The sequence below is a fragment of the Urocampus carinirostris genome, chromosome 8, assembly GCF_059441175.1.
Source record: "Urocampus carinirostris isolate Australia breed hairy pipefish chromosome 8, RoL_Ucar_1.0, whole genome shotgun sequence".
NCBI lineage: Eukaryota > Metazoa > Chordata > Actinopteri > Syngnathiformes > Syngnathidae > Urocampus > Urocampus carinirostris.
The window spans coordinates 43,713,461-43,733,138 of NC_142356.1; the positions used below are offsets into that span (position 1 = coordinate 43,713,461).

Below are 19,678 nucleotides of genomic sequence, written 5' to 3' on the forward strand. Positions count from 1 at the left end.
TGCGTCGCTTTTTCCTTTTTTTTTTCCTTTTTTAAGTTGAGGCGCACTCTCCTGTTTGCGGCGATTTTGCTTCGATTCTTTCTTATCTTTTTTTTTGCTTTTCAGTTACGTGGGCCGATTAAAAGCCAGCGCAAGACAAACATTAGACAAGAAAAAAGAGAATATAGGACAGATGCAAACAGACATTTCACAACATTGAACAAACATGTACAGACAGAGGGCCCACAAAAATTCGCTTAATTTAGATAGTTTTAGACGGTGCACCTTGAAGCCATGTAGTTTATTTAATATATTTTGTTATCTTTTCATTTTAAAACGATTTCAAATCGGGGACTCTACCGACTGCAAAGATTTAATATATTCACAATAGCGAACCACTTTAAGCCTGTCTTCTCTCTCTATGATTTGAGAGGCTAATTCCTCTAGCAATATCATAGACTGCCGTTTCCTTTTCGGTTACCGGCTACTGAAATGACGCCCATGCCTTCGAATTTCGTTGGTATGAGACTAGTACTCAACCCTACAGGCTACCGATCCCGTTAACGGTGAAGCTAACCCTTGAACCCGGAAACCGGCTCGTCAATATATGTATCACACATACACACATATATATATATCATATATACATATGTGAACACATCCAAGCATATTTGACTTAGTGAAGCACACCCTCCAACTAATTTGATGATTCGCTATGACGCCCCTATTTATCAACGTCTTCTTTCATTTTATGGCTTTTCTTAAAATTATTCAAAATTTGTATTTAAATACATGCATTTTACCTTAGAAAGTACACCACTCTGGTTCGTTGAAGCTCGTTCCTACTCGATTCCAAAGCATTTTGGATGCTAACCTTGGTATGCTAACCGTGTGGTCCCATGTGCTAATAATTCTTTCATCCCAATCCAGTAGAATCGACCAAAAACGCGGAACAAACCGGTAATCGGCACAATTTTTTCAGAGATTGACATTATTAAGACTATTTAGTGGCTTTATTTGCACAGATAAAATACATGTATATGGTGGGAGACTGGATGGAGTCCAGACCGAGAGGAGGGAGTGGTTTATTTTGCGTCAGAGAAATCAGTACACACAAGAACATGACTTCAAAATAAAAGAATACAAGATTGATAAACGTACAAGAGATATAATTACTCTCATTGTTGAAACGTTACTTTATGTGTGTGTGTGTATGAGAAACATTGTTTTTAATATTTAGTAATATAAAAACAAGCTAATTACCTTGAGACAGAAATTCAAGAGATTTACATTGAAAACCTGACACTTTCTCCCTTTGTTTCTCTCTTTTTACCTTTTTTGAGTGTTTTTTCTACCACACAGTCTACAAACTATAATGAGTTTGACACCCCTGGCCTACATCACAATGCAGCGGGGAGGGGAAAAAAATAAACTTACTAAAAACAACAGAGACAAAGGTTGTGGGTTATGATACAGATTTCAGTCATAGAGTTGGCAATCCTTTTATTTCTTGCTTTTCTGCATGGTAGCTTTTTTTTAATCTGTACGCTCATATTATTACTGGCTCAAAGGGCTACCAGTTTGATATGCGTATCTAAAATAACATGTTACTACTATGTTGTTACTGGGTCATTCCAGTTATTGGGTGTCCCAGTGACATAAAATGGTATATCTCGTGTAGAAATTGACTTATATTTATCTTTTAAATATTTCCTTGTATGCTTAACTGCCCTGTACCATTGGACACACTGACATGTATGCAGGATAAAGTAATTTTAAAAATACGACCCTGATTGTGATACAAGTACACTATAAAGTTCTAAAGAAAACATATGCTGGCTATCATTTTAGTCCCATGACTCTCCGATGTAACAATCGTTTTTGAGGGGAAACCTTCAACAAGAGTGAGTACCAATCTTTTATCAAACTTTTTTCAATGTTTAATGTTTTCTATTGTTTACTGATGAGGAAAAGTTACACGTCCACCCCGTTCCGCTTTTTCTTATAGTAGTTAACCTCTTTTCTTTTGTATTGTGATAATATCGTAATTAAAAGTGTTAAAAACTTTTCACAATAAGAACTATTCACTAGCTTTTTTCACATTTGTAGTAATGGCTAAATTTACCATAAAATGCCTTCCAAGTTCCTACTACCATTCCACCTGTTACAGCTAAGAACAGGTATTTGGGGTTATTTTTCGTTGCAGCAAATGGTTTAATTGTAGTCTGTGCAGGCCTTTGAGACTGTTTGTCATAAAGGGCTCTTCGAATATACATGACTTGACTTATAGTTTGAAAGACTCTTTTTCAGCTGAATATTTTAAAATTTTTCGAGTGAAAGTTACCATGCTGAAGTAAGAATGACCCAGTCGCACCCCTGGACAAGCATTGCGACCTGTAGTTACTAAAAAGTTTTGAGCAAGTGTGGATTACTTTGGTCATTTGCTATCTTTTTGAGTTTTTACTATCTTTGTGTTTTTTGGACTGTATCGGGTATGGGTCGCAGCAAGGCTTTAGGGCTAGGACCTTAGCTTAGCCTTTTGGCTGAGAGTAAGTGTCCCGGCTCCTAGGCTTTGTAGCGTATTATGAACTGACGAAGATAGATCAATAACCCTTAAAAACCCCAAAACCCCTTCTCAAAGTTTTCATGGACCTATAAACAGCAACAACCGTAATCTTTTCTGAGAATATCAGTGATTTAAAGCCGGCATCTAATCTCCACACCAAAGCGAATGTGTGGTTGTCATCTCCGTACCTGCCGCATCTTCTCCAAAAGTTTCACCGTCAAAATAATTTACCTCAGCTGTAAGCTCCATTTTGTGCTCTTCACGCTACTAAGATGTTTAAATTGCATTGCAAATACTGAAACTGCTCAAACATCCGCAATGAATCAAAAACAGGTTTTAAGTCGTCCAAATAAAGAAGCAAAGCGCAAACAACCATAATGGAAAAGAAAATACCATATGTTCCTTGTGCTGCTCCCCCAAAAATATGTCATTTCCCTTTTCACCATTGAAAAAAGAAAGCTGAAAAAAAGTGAGTGAGTGTATTAAAAGAAAAGCGGCAAACTTATAAAAAAGGCTTGTGGGTTTTTTTCTTGCTGTTTGCAGTGCAAACAAATGACTTCAAGAAAACATCTTTCACTATTCAATTAGTCCAGTATGACTTTTAAAAGCAATACAAGAAGCATATTGCCCAGTTCTTTATAAGAAATGTTTCTTTCAACTCCTAATTTATCATTTCAGGCAAAAAAAAACAACAACTATATACAGTGAACCGTCGATTACCACAGGGGTTACATTCCCAAAGGAACTTGTGATCTGTGATATAAAAACCTTCATTTTATTTTATGTTTTACAAATATTGTAAAATGTAATATACTTTGTCATATATTGAAACCAAACAAAAACACTTTTTAAAGGCTAAAACATATAACAAATAAAAGTGCTGTTAACAATTTTAACAATAACTACTTCACTGTCAAATAAAAATTTGAATCTTCAATTTTTAGCGAAAGTAAAGACAAACGACTGTGAAGCCAATTAGAACGCGGAACACAGTGCATGATGTGGTTCAGGGAAGTAGGGAGATCATGAATAGTGAACCTTATTATTGTGAAAGTTTACTGGTATATTATTCATTTTTTGTACTTTCACTTTCTTTTGTGAAACAAAATCACAACAGTCCCCATTATCTGCATTTCCATGAAAAGTTTTCACAAGAGAGATGCGATATTTGCATCAAGAATCATGATATTTATTTATGATATTTATTTTCTACCCTTAACCAATAAAATTCTGCCTTCTTTAGACCATACTGATCACCAACAATGTTTTTTTGTTTTTAAATACATGCATAAATTATATCTAGAAAAATCCTCGGTAAACCTCTCATCTCATTAGCTGCACCGCTTATCCTCAGTAGGGTCGCGGGGGTGCTGGAGCCCATCCCAGCAATCATCGGGCAGTGGGCAGGGGACACCCTAAACTGGTTGCCAGCCAATTGCAGGGCACACAGGGACAGACAACTCGCTCACTCATTCACACCTAGGGACAATTTGGACCGGCCAATCCACCTGAAATGCATGTCTTTGGAATGTGGGAGGAAACCGGAGTGCCCGGAGGAAACCCACGCAAGCACGGGGAGAACATACAAACTCCGCACAGGTAGGCTGGTAGCTGGATTTGAACCCACACAGGAGGTTCCCAAGACCTCAGAACTGTGCCGCACACGCGCTAACCACTGCGCCGCCATGCGGTAAACCTTACTTTGTTAAAATAACCAAACAATAACTTGAATAACAATATATTGTTTTGAGCACCATAATAACCACATTGCAGAGTGTGAATATGATTATGGGTGTGTTCATTATGTGAAAATATGTCACTTCTAAACATTGTACAAGTTTTCCAATACTTAGACATGCATGCCTTGGCTGAATGAAATATATTACTCATTCTTAACAAGTGGCATAATCTTTGCTAGAATTATAAAAATATACAAATCTGGATGAAATTTCATCAGGCAAATATACCGTTTGGCTAATTATTGCTGTAGAGGTTTTAGATTGAGGTGAACAAGAAGCTAACTTATTAGCACCAATGATTTGCTAACTGAGTACTAAAAATTAAAACATGTTAACTATATTTTGTGAATGTCCAGTACATAAAAGTAACACATTGTGTCACTATTGAGACACAAGTTTGTGGTCAGGCAGCTATCAATCATTATTAAATGCCTCTCAAGCACAAAAACACAAACAAATACAAACATTTTAGAAACTAAAGAAACACAATGTACTACCAGCTCAGTAGCCTAGACGGTAAGGCGCCCGCTTTGAGACTGGGAGGTCGGTGGTTCGCGCCCCGGCCGAGTCATTCCTAAGACTTAAAAAGTGGTCGGCGGCGCCCTCTGTTGGCTGCGGCTGCATCGGCTCGCTACAACGGGTCAGGTGCAATCGACATTTCGTTCTGTGTACATTGTTACACAGAATGACAATACAAGGAAATTATTATTATATTATTGCTAACTTTCAAAAACCTGTCCAATTACCTCAGCCTGTACACATCTGGAGCTATGTGACTTGTTATGGCAAAGCTCTCCAGTGCCTCTTGCTCATTATAAAGAGGTAGAGAGAAGACATGACCAAGTTGTTCTGCTACTACTTCTGGGAATATCATTACCATCATGAGAAGCATAAATGCTTATAATCTTTCTTACTTGCAGTTGTAGCAGTTTGAGGTGGGTCATAAATTATCTTAACAAATAATTGATTGACCAATTAAATTGAAGAGGTGAGTTTATCAACTTTCTTAATTTGTCCAGCCATTTTGGAGCACTACATACGTTTTGAGATCATATCAGGAAATATTTTTACATATTTTCATTTTTAGTTATTCTGAAAGGTTGATTCCACACAACTTTAAATTAATTCTTATTTTCCGTTTTTGATAGTTCAATATACTTTAATCAAGACACACACTCTCTGATTTATAGTGTTTTTTGTTTATTTTACTAACCTACAGAAGAAACTTGAATAGAGCATTAAACGAGAATAAAAAAAGAAAACAAAAAAAGATAGAAGTTGGGATCTTGGCTGCCGCCATTTAGATAAATAAAAAAACCTTGTTGGCTTATTACCGTGTATAAAAGGCAACTGTGTGTTACTGTAATTTGCTATCATTTCACCTGAAAGTCACACCAATCAATACCTGACATCACGAGATGGACTTTGGTCTTGGTTCAATGAAGGTGAAGGCCCAGTCTTGATGTCCTCGTCGGTTGAGGGGTGAGGAATCTTCAAGGCATCGGGACAAAGAGCACGGTAGGGAGTGTGTTGAAGCCGTGGTTGGCTGCTGGTGGCCTCCCATCCCTCTGGCCAGCCCCCTGTGTTGTCAAGGCAACATTTGCTCCATTTGAGATAACGCTAAACATAATGCCTAGTTGCTATCAGCGACATCGGTTACTGTGAATAATTTAATTAAAGCATAGTATTCAGTGCACACTTTCCGACATTGTTTCATCATTGCTTTGGCATTGCTAAACAGAATTCCTACCCAACATTAAATGTTTCCACAGCATCTTGACTAATTATCGGGTCTTTTAATTTCTACTTGCGCAAATTACAAAGGGATAGAGTAGATGCACAACAATTTTGTGCGATTATTTTCAGCTCATAAGTGGACAGTCTACGGGGCCTGCTCCCCTTTAAGAAAATCTTGTGTGTTTTAAATTCAACGTCTCAATCTGGTGCATTTTTACAAAAAAAAAATATAATGTGTATAAAATGGTAAAAAAGACAAAGCACTTTTAAAAATATCTTATCTACAGTGTCCCAAACATTAAAAAGTAAATAAGAAAAAGCGGGTATTCATTTTACCTATCCAAATATTTCATGCAAAAAAATCACTTCTAGATACCCGTATTGCATTGTTTTCCATGCATGTCAGTGTGTCTCAAATTGAATTTAATAAAATAGTCCATCTATAGACAAAACCCCCCACAAAATATTAAATAAACCTGTAAATGTCCGGATCTCTTAACGACTACGGTCAAAGGGGCACAATTTCCTGTGGTGTGTCTTTCCTGGTGGCTCCCGTCCCTATCCAGGCCAACATGGTTCCACATGGTCTCAAACCGGGGACCTTTCGCGTGTTAAGCAAATGTGCTAATCTCTACCTTAAGAAATCACATGTGTCTTCATGTAATATTATTAATAAATGAACATTGTTTCTTCTAATATTCAAAATGTGTCGGTTTTGTTAATTTTTTTACACAAGTTGAATGTTTACAATAAAAGAAAATCCTTCAAATGGAGGTGTCTTTTTTTAAATACAGATGATATGAGAAATTGTATTGGTCTACCAGGTGCAGCTAATGAGATGAGATGAAGAAAGAAGAATTTATAAAAAATGCAATTTTTTCTCTCTTCCTTTTTGTCCTTTCCTTCTTTTTTTTTAAATTTGTCTTTTTCCTTAGTAATAGGGTGTGTTTTGGTCACTTTGATTATAGTGATCCCAAAAGCCAAGAAGAGATCGGCAGGCTCGAGAGCATCTCCATTTGGGCCCCGGTGCTGTGGAATGCTCTTCCCCCTGAGATTTGATCTGGAACCTCAGTTGAAATGTTTAAATCTAAACTTAAAACACACTTATATTCTATAGCATATGAATAACCTATATTTTATGTTGATAATATGTGTATTATTTGCCCTCAGGGTAGGTTTTAGATGAGGGGATGGTTTCATAATAGTCTGTAGTTTGCAATTGTCTTTGATCTGTGCAGCTCTTTGATACTCTTTGTGATTAAGGGCTATACAAATAAAGATGACTTCTCTTCTGCTTTAAGAACTAATTTTCGGTGGCATGACAGAACACAAAGACATCTAGTGGGAAAATAAACACTGTCCCTATAACTTTCACATTAAGGCGGGAAACTCAAACTATCATCCTGGGGGCAGCGAGTTTGAGACCCGTGAATTAAACCCTGGCGGCCTGTTACGTCCTTCCTATGTATGGGAAACACTGCCTTACTTTTCCCCTTTTCTCAGCAGATATCTGGAACGAGCAGTCCTTCCAAACAGACCCGGACTTGCCGCCCGGATGGAAGAAAATCACGGACATGGCGGGTGTCTACTACTGGCACATTCCCACCGGCGCCACCCAATGGGAGAGACCCGACACCCACCCCATCCCCCTGGAACAAATGGAGTCCCAGGTGCCGGGTGACCACATGTGCTCCATGCCGTGGAAACAGTCGTTGGGTTCATTAAGCCCCTCTCCGCCTCCTGATCAAGAGGTGAGATTTGGGCAGTGTTTGTATGGGTGCTTAAAATCTTTGAAAATGCCTGCATTTTAATTTTTTTTCAAAGTCAGGAAAATTCTGGGTGGAGTGCTTGATAATGTTTGAAATTGTTGCCATTACCATGTTTCTTAGCAGTCTGACAATAGACCACGCAATAATTCAAGACAATTTTGTTTTAAAAGTGTGTGAAAATGATGGTGAAATGCCTGATCTGGTAGCTTGTCATTATGGCGTCATGTAAATTGTAAATGGTCTACATTTATATAGCCCTTTTCAAGTCATTGAAGATCTCCCCAAGAGGACAGCTTTATTTAGACATGAAATGAAATGAAATGATCTGCATTTATATAGCGCTTTTCAAGTCAATGTTTACAATGTGCTCCACATTTCCCAATAGCGGCCTTGCAGCCATGTAAGGCGCTAACCTGCTTATTGGGCCGGGATTTGAACTGGGATCCCTTGATCCCAAGACGAGCGCCCTACCTCCTGAGCTACTGCCGCCCGACATCTGGCCCGCTCCCAAATAGCTCCTCAGCTTTTTTTTTTTTTTAAATGATATATTATCAAGAATAATAAAACATTATGAAACAAAACTATTTTGTAATTAGTAATTATATAAGCTTTCTTGGGGGTCCCTGAAAAACACATTAAATATAAGTTTAGATATTCAAAGATCCACCCAAAAATTGTAAAATAGGAAACAATATAAGCTTTACACACTGATGTAGTTTCAGTCAGGCCTTTCAGAGCATACACATGTCTTAGGTCTACCCACAATACACATTTTGATCAGGGAAATTTACTTTGGACCATGGGAAAGCGTACATTTAATGAGAAGTGGCTGTCGGACGAATATTTCTATGCATGCAGTACTTTTTTTTGTTCTCCATATGAACTCAATAATTACCCAACACCTATCGGGCCCTTTCCCTTTTTGTAAACAAACGTGTTAAAGATGCTCGTGCATTGTTGAAGCGGTATGACAGAATTCATGTCATTTTATAGCAGCTTATTGACACAAAAACATCATAGAAAGAAACAGGTCAACATAGCACAAATTATGTGTTAGCAGCGTTTTTGTTTCAGTCATCAAAGTCAACAAAAACAAAAACATTTGTTTGATAAGTGCTGGATTTCTCCGGATGAAGGCACTGAGAAAATTGGCCTTGAAATGAATTCAATTTGGCCACTCTAAAAGTTTACAAACCCTATTTAGAAATGTATCCATGCTTTCAAAGTCTCAATTATTAAGTCTTCTTTGTGCTTTAAAATCATTTTTAGTAATTGCTACACCCTGGAATGACAAATGAAGCCTTCTACAAAGTAATCTGGGAGAGACGATGGATGAGAATAATGGCCTTGGAGATTTAACTACTGAATGTAATAAATCAATTCACTGCATGCAGCGAATTGAAATTAGGTTTTATTATTACTCATTTTTCCACAGTTAAATGAGATCATGTATATTCGCATTTGCATATTAATCTTGAGCTGTGGTAATTACTTTTACGACAAGACTTTTGGTAGTAGTTTGCTGCACCGAAAAGCGGGTCTTATATTTTGGTTGTATATTAAACAACCCAGCACGGCGGCGCAGTGGTTAGCGCTTGTGCGGCACAGTTCATGTCATGGGAACCTGTCGTGGGTTCAAATCCAGCTCCAGACTTTCTGTGCGGAGTTTGTATGTTCTCCCCGTGCTTGCGTGGGTTTCCTCCGGGCACTCCGGTTTCCTCCCACATTCCAAAGACATGCATTTCAGGTGAATTGGCCGGTCCAAATTGTCCCTAGGTGTGAATGAGCGAATGAGTTGTCTGTCCCTGTGTGCCCTGCGATTGGCTGGCAACCAGTTCAGGGTGTCCCCTGCCCACTGCCCGATGATTGCTGGGATGGGCTCCAGCCCCCTGCGACCCTACTGAGGATAAGCGGTACGGCTAATGAGAGATGAGATGAGATTAAACAACCCTAAATATACACCCACTTGTGGTTGTCCTATTTAGGGCCCGGTCACACAGCCGTTTGCGTCTGTATCGCGGGTAGAATTTTGCGTTTTTTTTTTTTTGCCCGTGGTTGCCCGTGATGGAAAATGTGCAAAATTGGCCAACCCGCTGTTCATCGGTGGTATGCCCACAAAACAGACGCCGGCGACTGCTCCGCTTCCTCATCGCGTCATTTCCGCGTCATTTTCTCGTGTGGACCACGGGTATAAAAGCTGCCGAGCCGGCGTTATGCCGAGAAATGCATCCTTGCCGAGATTTGCATCCCCTCGCTACTACAACCACTTTTACCTCGTTTTATCTAACTTTTATATCACTTTTAGGGAATTTAATGGCGAACATATAACCAAAACCACTTTGTCTTGCATTTGTTGGGAATGTAATACAACTTAAACCATATTTGTTGTGAATGTAATCGAACGGTAATGCACGCCGTATACAAATCACTTTTGAGCAGGTAACATGTTTATTTTGCCTTTTTCTATTCAAATCGCTCGTATTGAAACTGTTATGCACTCTACCATAAAGCTTATGTCTGCATAATAAGCTTTACGGTAGAGTGCATAACAGTTCTCAAAAGTGATTTACAGTCCCGTGAAGATCAAGATTTCAAGCTATGGCACAGAAGAAGCCAATATGTTATTATTGTAATAGTTTTTCATTTTTATTTTATTATCTTGTTATGAAATGAAAATAAATGTCAAGAAATAAAAATGGATAGAGGTCACTACGGTGACGGGGATCCATGTTCACCCCTTGACGTCTCGAGCACAACTGACGTGTGCTCGGCAAATCACGCTGCATATACGCGGAGAAATTCGTTTGACCGTCACACGCGTAACACGCTAATTTCACGTAATAACACCGCGATACAGGCGCAGAACATGCTATGACCGTGCTCCACCCACGATTACCCGCTGAAATTTCGCGTCCTACCCACGTGTAACCACGCCCTGGCCGCGGCCATAGCACCTCGTTCCGCGTCATTTCCGTGTCATTACCTCGTGTGTACCACGTGTGCCGCCCGCGGTTAACACGTGGTCTAAAGTTTTGAGCAGCGCAAAACTTTTTCGCGTGTGAATTTCCGACCGCGAGTAAAGCACTGCTGTATCTCGTCTATATGGCGATCTCAAAGCGTCCAACAGCGTCTGCTTCACGAGCAGAAATTTCTGGCCGTGATTCAGCCTCGATACGCCCGTGAAAGGCTGTGTGACCGGGCTCTAAAGTTTTGAGCAGCGCAAAACTTTTTCGCGCTGCCAACCGCGTGTGAATTTCCGACCGCGTGTAAAGCACTGCTGTATCTCGTCTGTATGGCGATCTCAAAGCGTTCAATAGCGTCCGCCTCACAGGCAGAAATTTCTGGCCGTGGTTCAGCCTCGATACAGACGCAAAGGGCTGTGTGCCCTTATGGTCCTACCTATTTTTCTTTCTGTGGTAGCAGTCAAAAAAATGTATTTCCCTCTACCTTTATGCTCTTACATGCATGAAGGTGGCACATAGGCTCATACTGAAAGGTAAAATATTCAAAAATATTCATTTATATATAAAAAGTAGTCGCTAAGAAAATAAACGGATGAGCAAATAAGTGAAAAGAAAATTCATAGAGATATTAAATTTAAATGATTCAGATCTTTTTTTTTTACGTGACTGCCACAATATAAGCTAATTTTGGGTATCCTTAGTCCTGTCAAGCCGAGGTTTTCTTCAGGGGCTCCACTCGCTCAGGGAGCACCACCTCGGACAGTTCAGTGGAGCCCGTCCACGAGCACATCCTGCCTACATGCGGATTCGTCAACAGCTGCTATTTTGTAAGTAACCTGCACCAGCTTAATCATCTGCGCCGTAAACACGCTTAGAATTAGTCCTTATGACGGAAGTTATAGTTCACCGTGTCGCTGACAATGGGAAACAACCCTAAGAAGGCAGGCAAGCAAGGAGAGCAAGGTGGGGGAGAGGAATGTCAATAATCCGATGGTGTAGTCCAATACAAGAAGCGTGGGACGATCGATCAGTCATGCCGAATGATGGACTGTCACGGAAAAGAGAGGAGATTGATAGAGCGCTGCGGCAGATAGATAAAACGTTGACTTGAATGGGATTGACCGATGTTGGCACGAGCCATCTTGGAAAATCTATTGGTATAGAAGTGTGTTTTAAGCAAGCTAAGTGACTTAGCAATTAGTTCAGGTTAAGAAAAATGACAAGATAGTACTCTGGCACCACCAGCTGGTTTTTGGTTTTTAGGACATTCGAAAAAGATTGTTTACATTGTGGATTCAGTGTAGAATAGAGGTCAACCGATTATCGGCACTGATATTTGGGAATTTTAGGGATATCGGTGCCGGCATGTTTTTTCATTGACTAGACGATTATTAAGTCTCATCCAGCAGAGACTCTCTCTCTTGCACTTGTTGTTTTCGGTTAATTTAAGTCATGTTGGTTGGATTGATAGTTTTGTTTAGTGTGAATTTTTTAAAAAAAATTTTTATGTATCTTTATCCGAGCTGCTGCTGAGCCTAATTTTATTTAGTCAATTTATGTTTTAAGTGAAAGATTAATCATGTTGTGTTGAAATTCTAATTTAGTTCCTATAATGGGTTTCGGAGAGCTATTAAAAGTTTATTTGAATTCATAACAAATGTTGCCAGTTTATTTTTCATTATTAAAAATTTATTGCGCTTCTTTTAAGCTTTTACAGCAAATTAATATCGGCTCCAAATATTTGTTATCGGCCTGTTCTTAATACTATTAATAGGTATCGACCCTGAAAAACCCATATCATTCGATCCCTAGTGTAGACCCGGCTGAAGGGATGCATTGGGAAATCGTGGGAAATTCACTATAACACACATGTGTTGGTTGGATCACTTAACCATTAGGGACACAATTTTCTGTGGTGTGCCTAGTGTAAATACAGCCTGGTGGCGCCCATCCCTCTCCGTGCCAACATATGTTTCCATCTGGTCTCAAATGGAGGCCTTTCGTGTACACCAAGTGTACAATGCATCAAAAAACTGGAAAAATTGTGACTTATAGGGACGATTGGGGCACTTGGAGGTGGCATCGCCCATAGAGTAATTTAGCGTATAACCACTACTGGACCAGATGCTGGCGTTATTAATGTGAGTTTTTAGAAAAACTTTTCTATGCCTTAAAATGATGACAATAACAAGTTTGAAATGATGGATGGTGCCGTTATAAACTTCAAAATGTTTTGACGTTTTTGGACAAAATTCAGCACTTTGATTTTTTATATTATTTATCAATAGTAATATGAGTAATACAATAAGAAAATGCCAGCATTTGGTCCAATGCTGCACGACGGGTAATCAGATCTGGGGTGGGGATTGCCAAGCGAAATTGGCGCACAGCGTGGGAAATCTCTGGTAATTACTTTTGAAAGTGGTAAAAATGGTGTAACGAGGGGCTGAAAAAAACATCTTATTCCACATCTAAACATGTAAGATCATATTTTTTCATTATAAGTACTATTATTTTCTGACCTTTGAAAAAGAAAAGCTTTTTTGATCGACACTGTGAAAAGAATTACAGTATTGTTTTATATATTTGGTCATTTTAGTGATCATCCCTTTTATTGTTCTGTGTTTTAACTTGTTTTGGTAGCAAGATAAGAAAAAATTGACTGAAATAATCAATATTGTCTGCTTTGGCAGATGACTTTACTTATTTTAAGTAAATACAGTACTCCTTATGATCTTAAAACACAGTGTGAAATATTTGACCACTAGAAGGCACTGTTGTTTATGTGAACGAAAACCAGTGCCACAGTAAGCAACACAATGGCAGACAAACATGGCAAGTGGGGATTCCACTATGTAAAAAAAGATATACAAATTTTTCAACCTTTGATTTTTTAAAAATAAAAATTAACCTTGGGAATCTAGTTCATGGGCGGCACTGCGGCACGGCTGCTGGGTGGTTTGCGCGCTGCCACACGGTGCGGAGTTTCAGGGTTCGAGTCCAGTTACCGCAGCCTCCCCATGTGGAGTTTGCATTTTCTCCCCGTGCCTGTGTGGGTTTTTTCCAGGCACTCCGGTTTTATCCCACATTCCCAAAAACATGCATGTCAGGTTGATTGGCCAGTCCAAATTGTCCCTTGGTGTGAATAAGCAAGTGAGTTGTCTGTCTCTGTGTGCCCTGCGACTGGCTGGCAACCAGTTCAGGGTGTCCCCTGCCCACTGCCCGAAGATGGTAGGGATGGGCTCCAGCACCCCCGCACCCTACTGAGGATGGAAGGATGGATGGATGGATGGATCATGTATTTTTCCCTAGTTTTTTTCTTTTTACTGAATGAAAGTTTTGGACCACCAGGCACTCAATATTACACACTGTCTTTTTAAGATAACAACTGGTTAAAATTAACAATACTAGATAGATGATTTTCTGCGTTTTAAGGATTATCCTTCTCATTTTATTGGAAAATACAAGTTTATAATATGGTTACCCTCTTAACTTTGAGTAAAGTAAGAAACATCTTTTGGGGGGAGAAAAGAATATATATATTTACTAGAAAAAAATATTGATGTCTTAAAATATTTGAATAAAATACTGTGAAATAAGGACTATTATTTAAAAACATTCTAGAAATAATACTACCGTAAATTCGGGACTAGAGAGCGCACCTGATTATAAGCCGCACCCATCACATTTTAAGGGGAAAACCGATTTTGTCCATACACAAGCTGCACCTGTATATAAGCCGCATGCACCCACATCAAACAAACACGAATTTAATACACGCCAATCTTCAAGTTCTGCGATTGAAACTAAATGTCCTTCATTGAAGCACACAGTCCTAAAATCACAGCCGCCAAAATGAACGTTAAATGATATAGGTACTTAAAATTTGTTGCAGACCTGCAGATTCTAGGTGCCCGTTGATAGTAATCCAAGGAAAAAAAGTGTATATTTCCAAAGGTAAGGGTGGGGAAAATATATATCCATTATTGTCCGCCGTGTCCACAAAAACTCACCTTTACCGGTCCCCACTTTCCCATCAGCGTTGGCGTTCGCTCCGCCCCTCTTTTCTAATTTGCTCGTGCAGAATAAGTGTCTCAAATAAATACAAATAAATACATTACAAAAATATACAGTTGCAAATACATATTACACATATTTACAAAGAAAGATGGTACATCGAGAGAGTTTTCAAAGCTTTAATAATAATAATATAACTTTCATCCTAAACCGTGCCTTTGGGAGGTAGCCTCACGCTACTAACAAGACGCTCAAACACCTTCTAATTAGTCTGTTAGGGAAATAAATGACGTAATCGTAAAGATCATGGCAGAGGACTAACCGCGGTTCTATCCCCAAAATACAGCAATGCTGTAAGTTTGATTTTTGAAAAATTAAAATCTCCAATAATATGAAATTGATTTTCGGTTTACAGATGTGGTGCAGTTCCACACTGCAAAAATAAAAAATGAATATTAACCAATTAGGGCAAAATAAATAATAAGATATAATAAGTTAGTAATTCCTTCAAGTTCAATATGTGATTAATATTTTTCATTTATTTTATAAAATTGCTTAAAATAAGCAAAATGTCATGAATAACTTCTGCCATTTACCATTCTCTAGACAACCACCCCAGCCCCACCCCCACCCCCAATAAGAAACATTGTTTTTCTCATTTTGATAACAAGAAGAATGTACATAACAAAATATGATAAAAATACTAAAAAATTAGGGGCAGTGGAATGCAATTTTTATGCTGTACACTTATGTTGGCATGGAGAGGGATAGGCGCCACCAGGCTGTACTTGCCCAAGACACACCACAGGAAATGTTGCCCCTGGTTAAGGGATCCAACCAACCAACCAACCAACCAAAACTTATTTATTAATATCCTTGACTAGAATACTGACTACAAACCTTTTTTTTTTAATAAAAAAAATCCCTTTTCTCCCTGTTAAGCCACGATCGACATCACTCCAGGGGATGTCAGACCAAGAGTCAACCCTTCAGCACCAAGAAGACAAAGACAAGGTGGAAAACTTCTGAAATGTTGTCTTTATCTTCCTTCTCAATTATGATATACAGTGGTGCCTCAATTTCCCAACTTAGTCCAGGTTGGAAGTAGAGGTCTGAATTTGTTTTTCCCATAAGAAATAAAGGTATACTGATTCATTTTGGCCCGTATGAAAAGTCCACTCTTTTAAACAAATGGAACGTGCGTCTAACCATCAATTTAGTCCTAAACATGTAGATGTATGCAGTATACTGTTATCGCGCCGATATGTGAAAATCTGCGAAAGAGAAGATGTGGAATACTGGACCCTGGCCAGACGATAGAGTTGATTTTTGGAGGGCCACAATAGCGAGCTTCAGCTGCTTGAAGCCGAAAATTGTCTCGATCGGCCATTGCTCTCAGAATCGTTGACTGGGGATAATTGATCGTGGTCACAATTGTGCATTTTGTTTTAAGCAGTCTAGACAGCATGTCTGCCGGCAGTTCCTTCTGCGGGTTCCTGTTGGTAGCAATATAAGATTGGTGATAATGGATCACGGCCAAAATGGTGAAGTCAGTTTAAGTGAGCCATAATTGCATGCTTATGCAGCCCCGGATCAAAAACGTAATGCACTCTGCTGGTCCTTGCTCTCAGAATTGTTGACCGGGGGATAATGGATCATGGCCACAATCCTGCATTTAATTTTAGGCGGTCTAGACAGCATGTCTCCATGTCGGGTCCCTGTTCGTATTAATACAAGTTTGGGAATAATGGATCACAGCAAAAATGGTGCAGTTCAATTTAGTTGGTTGAAGTGGCTGGCGTTCGAAAGCTGAGGCAGCACTGTACTTTCTTATTTTACTAATTTTGAATGGAAAGGCGACTGTTCAATAGGAGCAAGAATGTTGATGACCCCCCCGACACACACACACACACACACACACACCCGAAATGCCTCCTCATTGTAACAAACGCCAGCGTGCAGTGAGCAAGTGACGTAACAGCTTTGTTGTGTTTCTTTCTCTCGCTCCTGGGCTGGCCCTCAACCCGGATCCCCGTCTTCTTTTAAACGTAGAGACGCGTGTGGGCCGATTTTGGCGGAAAGATTGATAGTGAGGTGTGGAAGGCAAGTATGGTGCATTGGGCGAGCTTCACCTCAAATTGAGAATGCGTGGCTTCATTAGCATCACACGCTCGCCATTAACTGCCTGACGCGGGCCACACTCTAACAAGGGGGTGGGCAAACTACGGCCTGACGGCCACATCAGGCTTTTTCACCCTGCCCGCCAAACGAAAATGGTCAAAACATAATGGGGCAATATATACAAATAGTAAATAAAGTACTACTAATGAAAACTATGTTGTTGCTTTTTGTACCAACATTGTCCCTATTGATCCTTTTTGTGCCTCCAACAAACATACCATTACAGCTATACTACAAAAATACAGTACTATAATCTATCTATCTATCTATCTATCTACCTTGGTCATATCCCTCAAGAGGGGTGACCGACAGCAATGAAATGAAATGAAATGATCTGCATTTATATAGCGCTTTTCAAGTCAATGACTTCCCAAAGCGCTTTACAGTGTGCTTCACATTTCCCAATAGCGGCCTTGTATTGCAGCAAGACACACACATACAATAACAAAGAAAATAAAAGGGAAATAAATAGCAAAAAAACACAAACATTTTTGGACCATGGCCAACCCAATTGCCCAAACACCCAAACAAGTTAGGCACCTCGGCACCCAAGTTGGTCATGCTTTCGTCCCTCCAGATGAGGGATGATGAGTGCCCTGTGGTGAGGGGCACTCTCCTTGTGAGAGGTAAGAGAATTCTCCCACCATGGTCCGCTGTGTGTCGTAAGAGGCGACTAAAGTGGAGGGAGCGAGGGGACTGGGGATCCTCTCCTCTCTATCTCTACTCCCTAAGAGACAGCAAGACAGTACTATAATACTAAATATTAAATTGGGTGCTTGAAAATAGAGATCTAATTTATTATTTTGCTTTCTTTCTGAAGAGAAAATAATACTATAACAATACTACACAAATACAACTACAGTAGTCTTGTAAAATTATAGTATAAACAATACAGTGCTACAAAAATATAAAATAACTACTTAAATAATAAATAATAATAAGAAATACTACAAAAATACCTTTACAGTAATAATAAAATACAAAAATAATCCAACAGAAATATGATAAAATACTACTACAGAAATTGTAAAACAAAAATACTACATGAATACCACAGATATTCTACAAGTGTACTATGGAAATATTACCTGATATTACAGAAATACTAAAATGCTACATAGATATTACATAGAAACACTAGTGCAGAAATACAAACTACAAGAATAAAACTACAAAAATACTGCAAAAATTCTACAGATACTGCAAAAATTCTACTATGGAGATACTTTAAAAATACTACAAAATACCATTACAGTAACACTAAAATGCAAAAATAATACAACAGAATTTATGACAAAAATCATTCAAAAATCACTACAGAAATAATACAACAGATCTACTTTTAAAAATACACATATAGTAATAATACAATAATACTACATATTTACTATGGAAATGATACAGTTTTTCAGAAATACTACTAAATGTAAATGGTCTGCATTTATAAAGCGCTTTTCAAGTCACTGAAAACCTCCCAAAGTGGATTACACTGTTTTTCACACTTTCCCTTTTACACACACTAACTAACTGATATCAGCCATGCAAGGCAATTACCTGCTCATCGGGGGCATTGGGAATTTAGTGTCTTGCCCAAGGACACTTCGACATATAACACGGAGGAGCCAGGAATCGAAGTTGCTACCTCTTGATCCCGAGACAAGCGCTTATTTTAACCAAAATGCAACTACAGAACTAAAAAAACAGAAACACTACAGACATACACTCACTGTAAAACTACAAATATACTATAAAAATACCCCCCAAAAACAGCTATGGAAATACCGCAGAAATTCTACAAAAATGCCCACCCCTACTTCAACTACTTCCGAAATCACGGCAAATACATGCTTGATGAGCAAAAAAATAGCTTGTGGCTCTTTTCTGCCTGTTTGCTAAAACTTCCTGCTGCATCCATTTCAGCATGTCCTGTTGCATAAAAGTGCACCGTTGCTATGGCTCCATCCGAAGAACTCTGCTATTGACCCTTTCATATCCAACACCACAGTCAAGCTGGAGGCAAAATAATACTTGTGCTGGTTAGAGGACAGAGGAAAAGAAAGCTGCTGCTAGTTGTCATCGTGTTGTATGTTTGGGTGCCAGAATTGCAGGAAAAAACGTTAGTGATTCTAAATTTAGATTGTATAAGACCCCAGCGGACACTCCTGATCAAAGAAAAAAGTTGTGGTTAAATGCAATAAAGCGAAAAGATTGGACCGAGGCACACATCAAACATGCTCGGGTCTGCAGTGCGTACTTTATATCAGGTAAGAGAAATTAAACGTTAATGATTGTTGCAATTGACTCCATATTACTTATATTGGCAAGTGATCTTGTTATTTTTGCAGCGTCAGCTAACTGTTAGCCTGTAACCTAAATAAAAACAGGCACACATTGCAAACAATCATTTGGCATACAATAAAATAAAATAAACAAAAATAAAAAAAAACACTGGATACATAAATAACTAAAGGTATCTAATAAATGACTTTGATTGTGCGCCCAATGAGTGTTTGCAAATCATGTCTGTTATTATTTTCGACCCAACCGCAGTGTTTAAAAGCCTACCTTTAGCATTCAAGTTACACCCTAACAGTTAGCTTAAGCTTAAGGAAATAACAAGATACTTTGTAGATATAATAAGTAACCTGTACTCGATAGCAACAATCATAAACGTTTAATTTTTCTTAGTGTAAATTAGGTGTCTGCTGCAAACATGAGCATTTTTGA

The 19,678-nt window shown here is 38.8% G+C and overlaps 1 protein-coding gene across 3 annotated transcripts in view; it reads left to right on the forward strand.

Annotated features, from left to right (window-relative positions):
* The window catches only part of LOC148361961 (amyloid beta precursor protein binding family B member 2-like), a 199,470-nt gene that overhangs the window by 95,555 nt on the left and 84,237 nt on the right, over positions 1–19,678 (forward strand). For 2 of the 3 annotated variants that reach the window (XR_015851176.1, XM_088342827.1), the window contains exons 3-5: positions 7,528–7,772; positions 11,455–11,580; positions 15,713–15,784. Coding sequence is in view for 2 of the 3 variants with exons in the window: in XM_088342827.1 (XP_088198953.1) it covers positions 7,528–7,772; positions 11,455–11,580; positions 15,713–15,784 (443 nt within the window). In the remaining variant the exon portion in view is untranslated. Of the gene's footprint in view, positions 1–7,527; positions 7,773–11,454; positions 11,581–15,712; positions 15,785–16,822; positions 16,874–19,678 lie in introns of all 3 variants that reach the window. The other variant, XM_088342828.1, reaches the window with a different exon arrangement.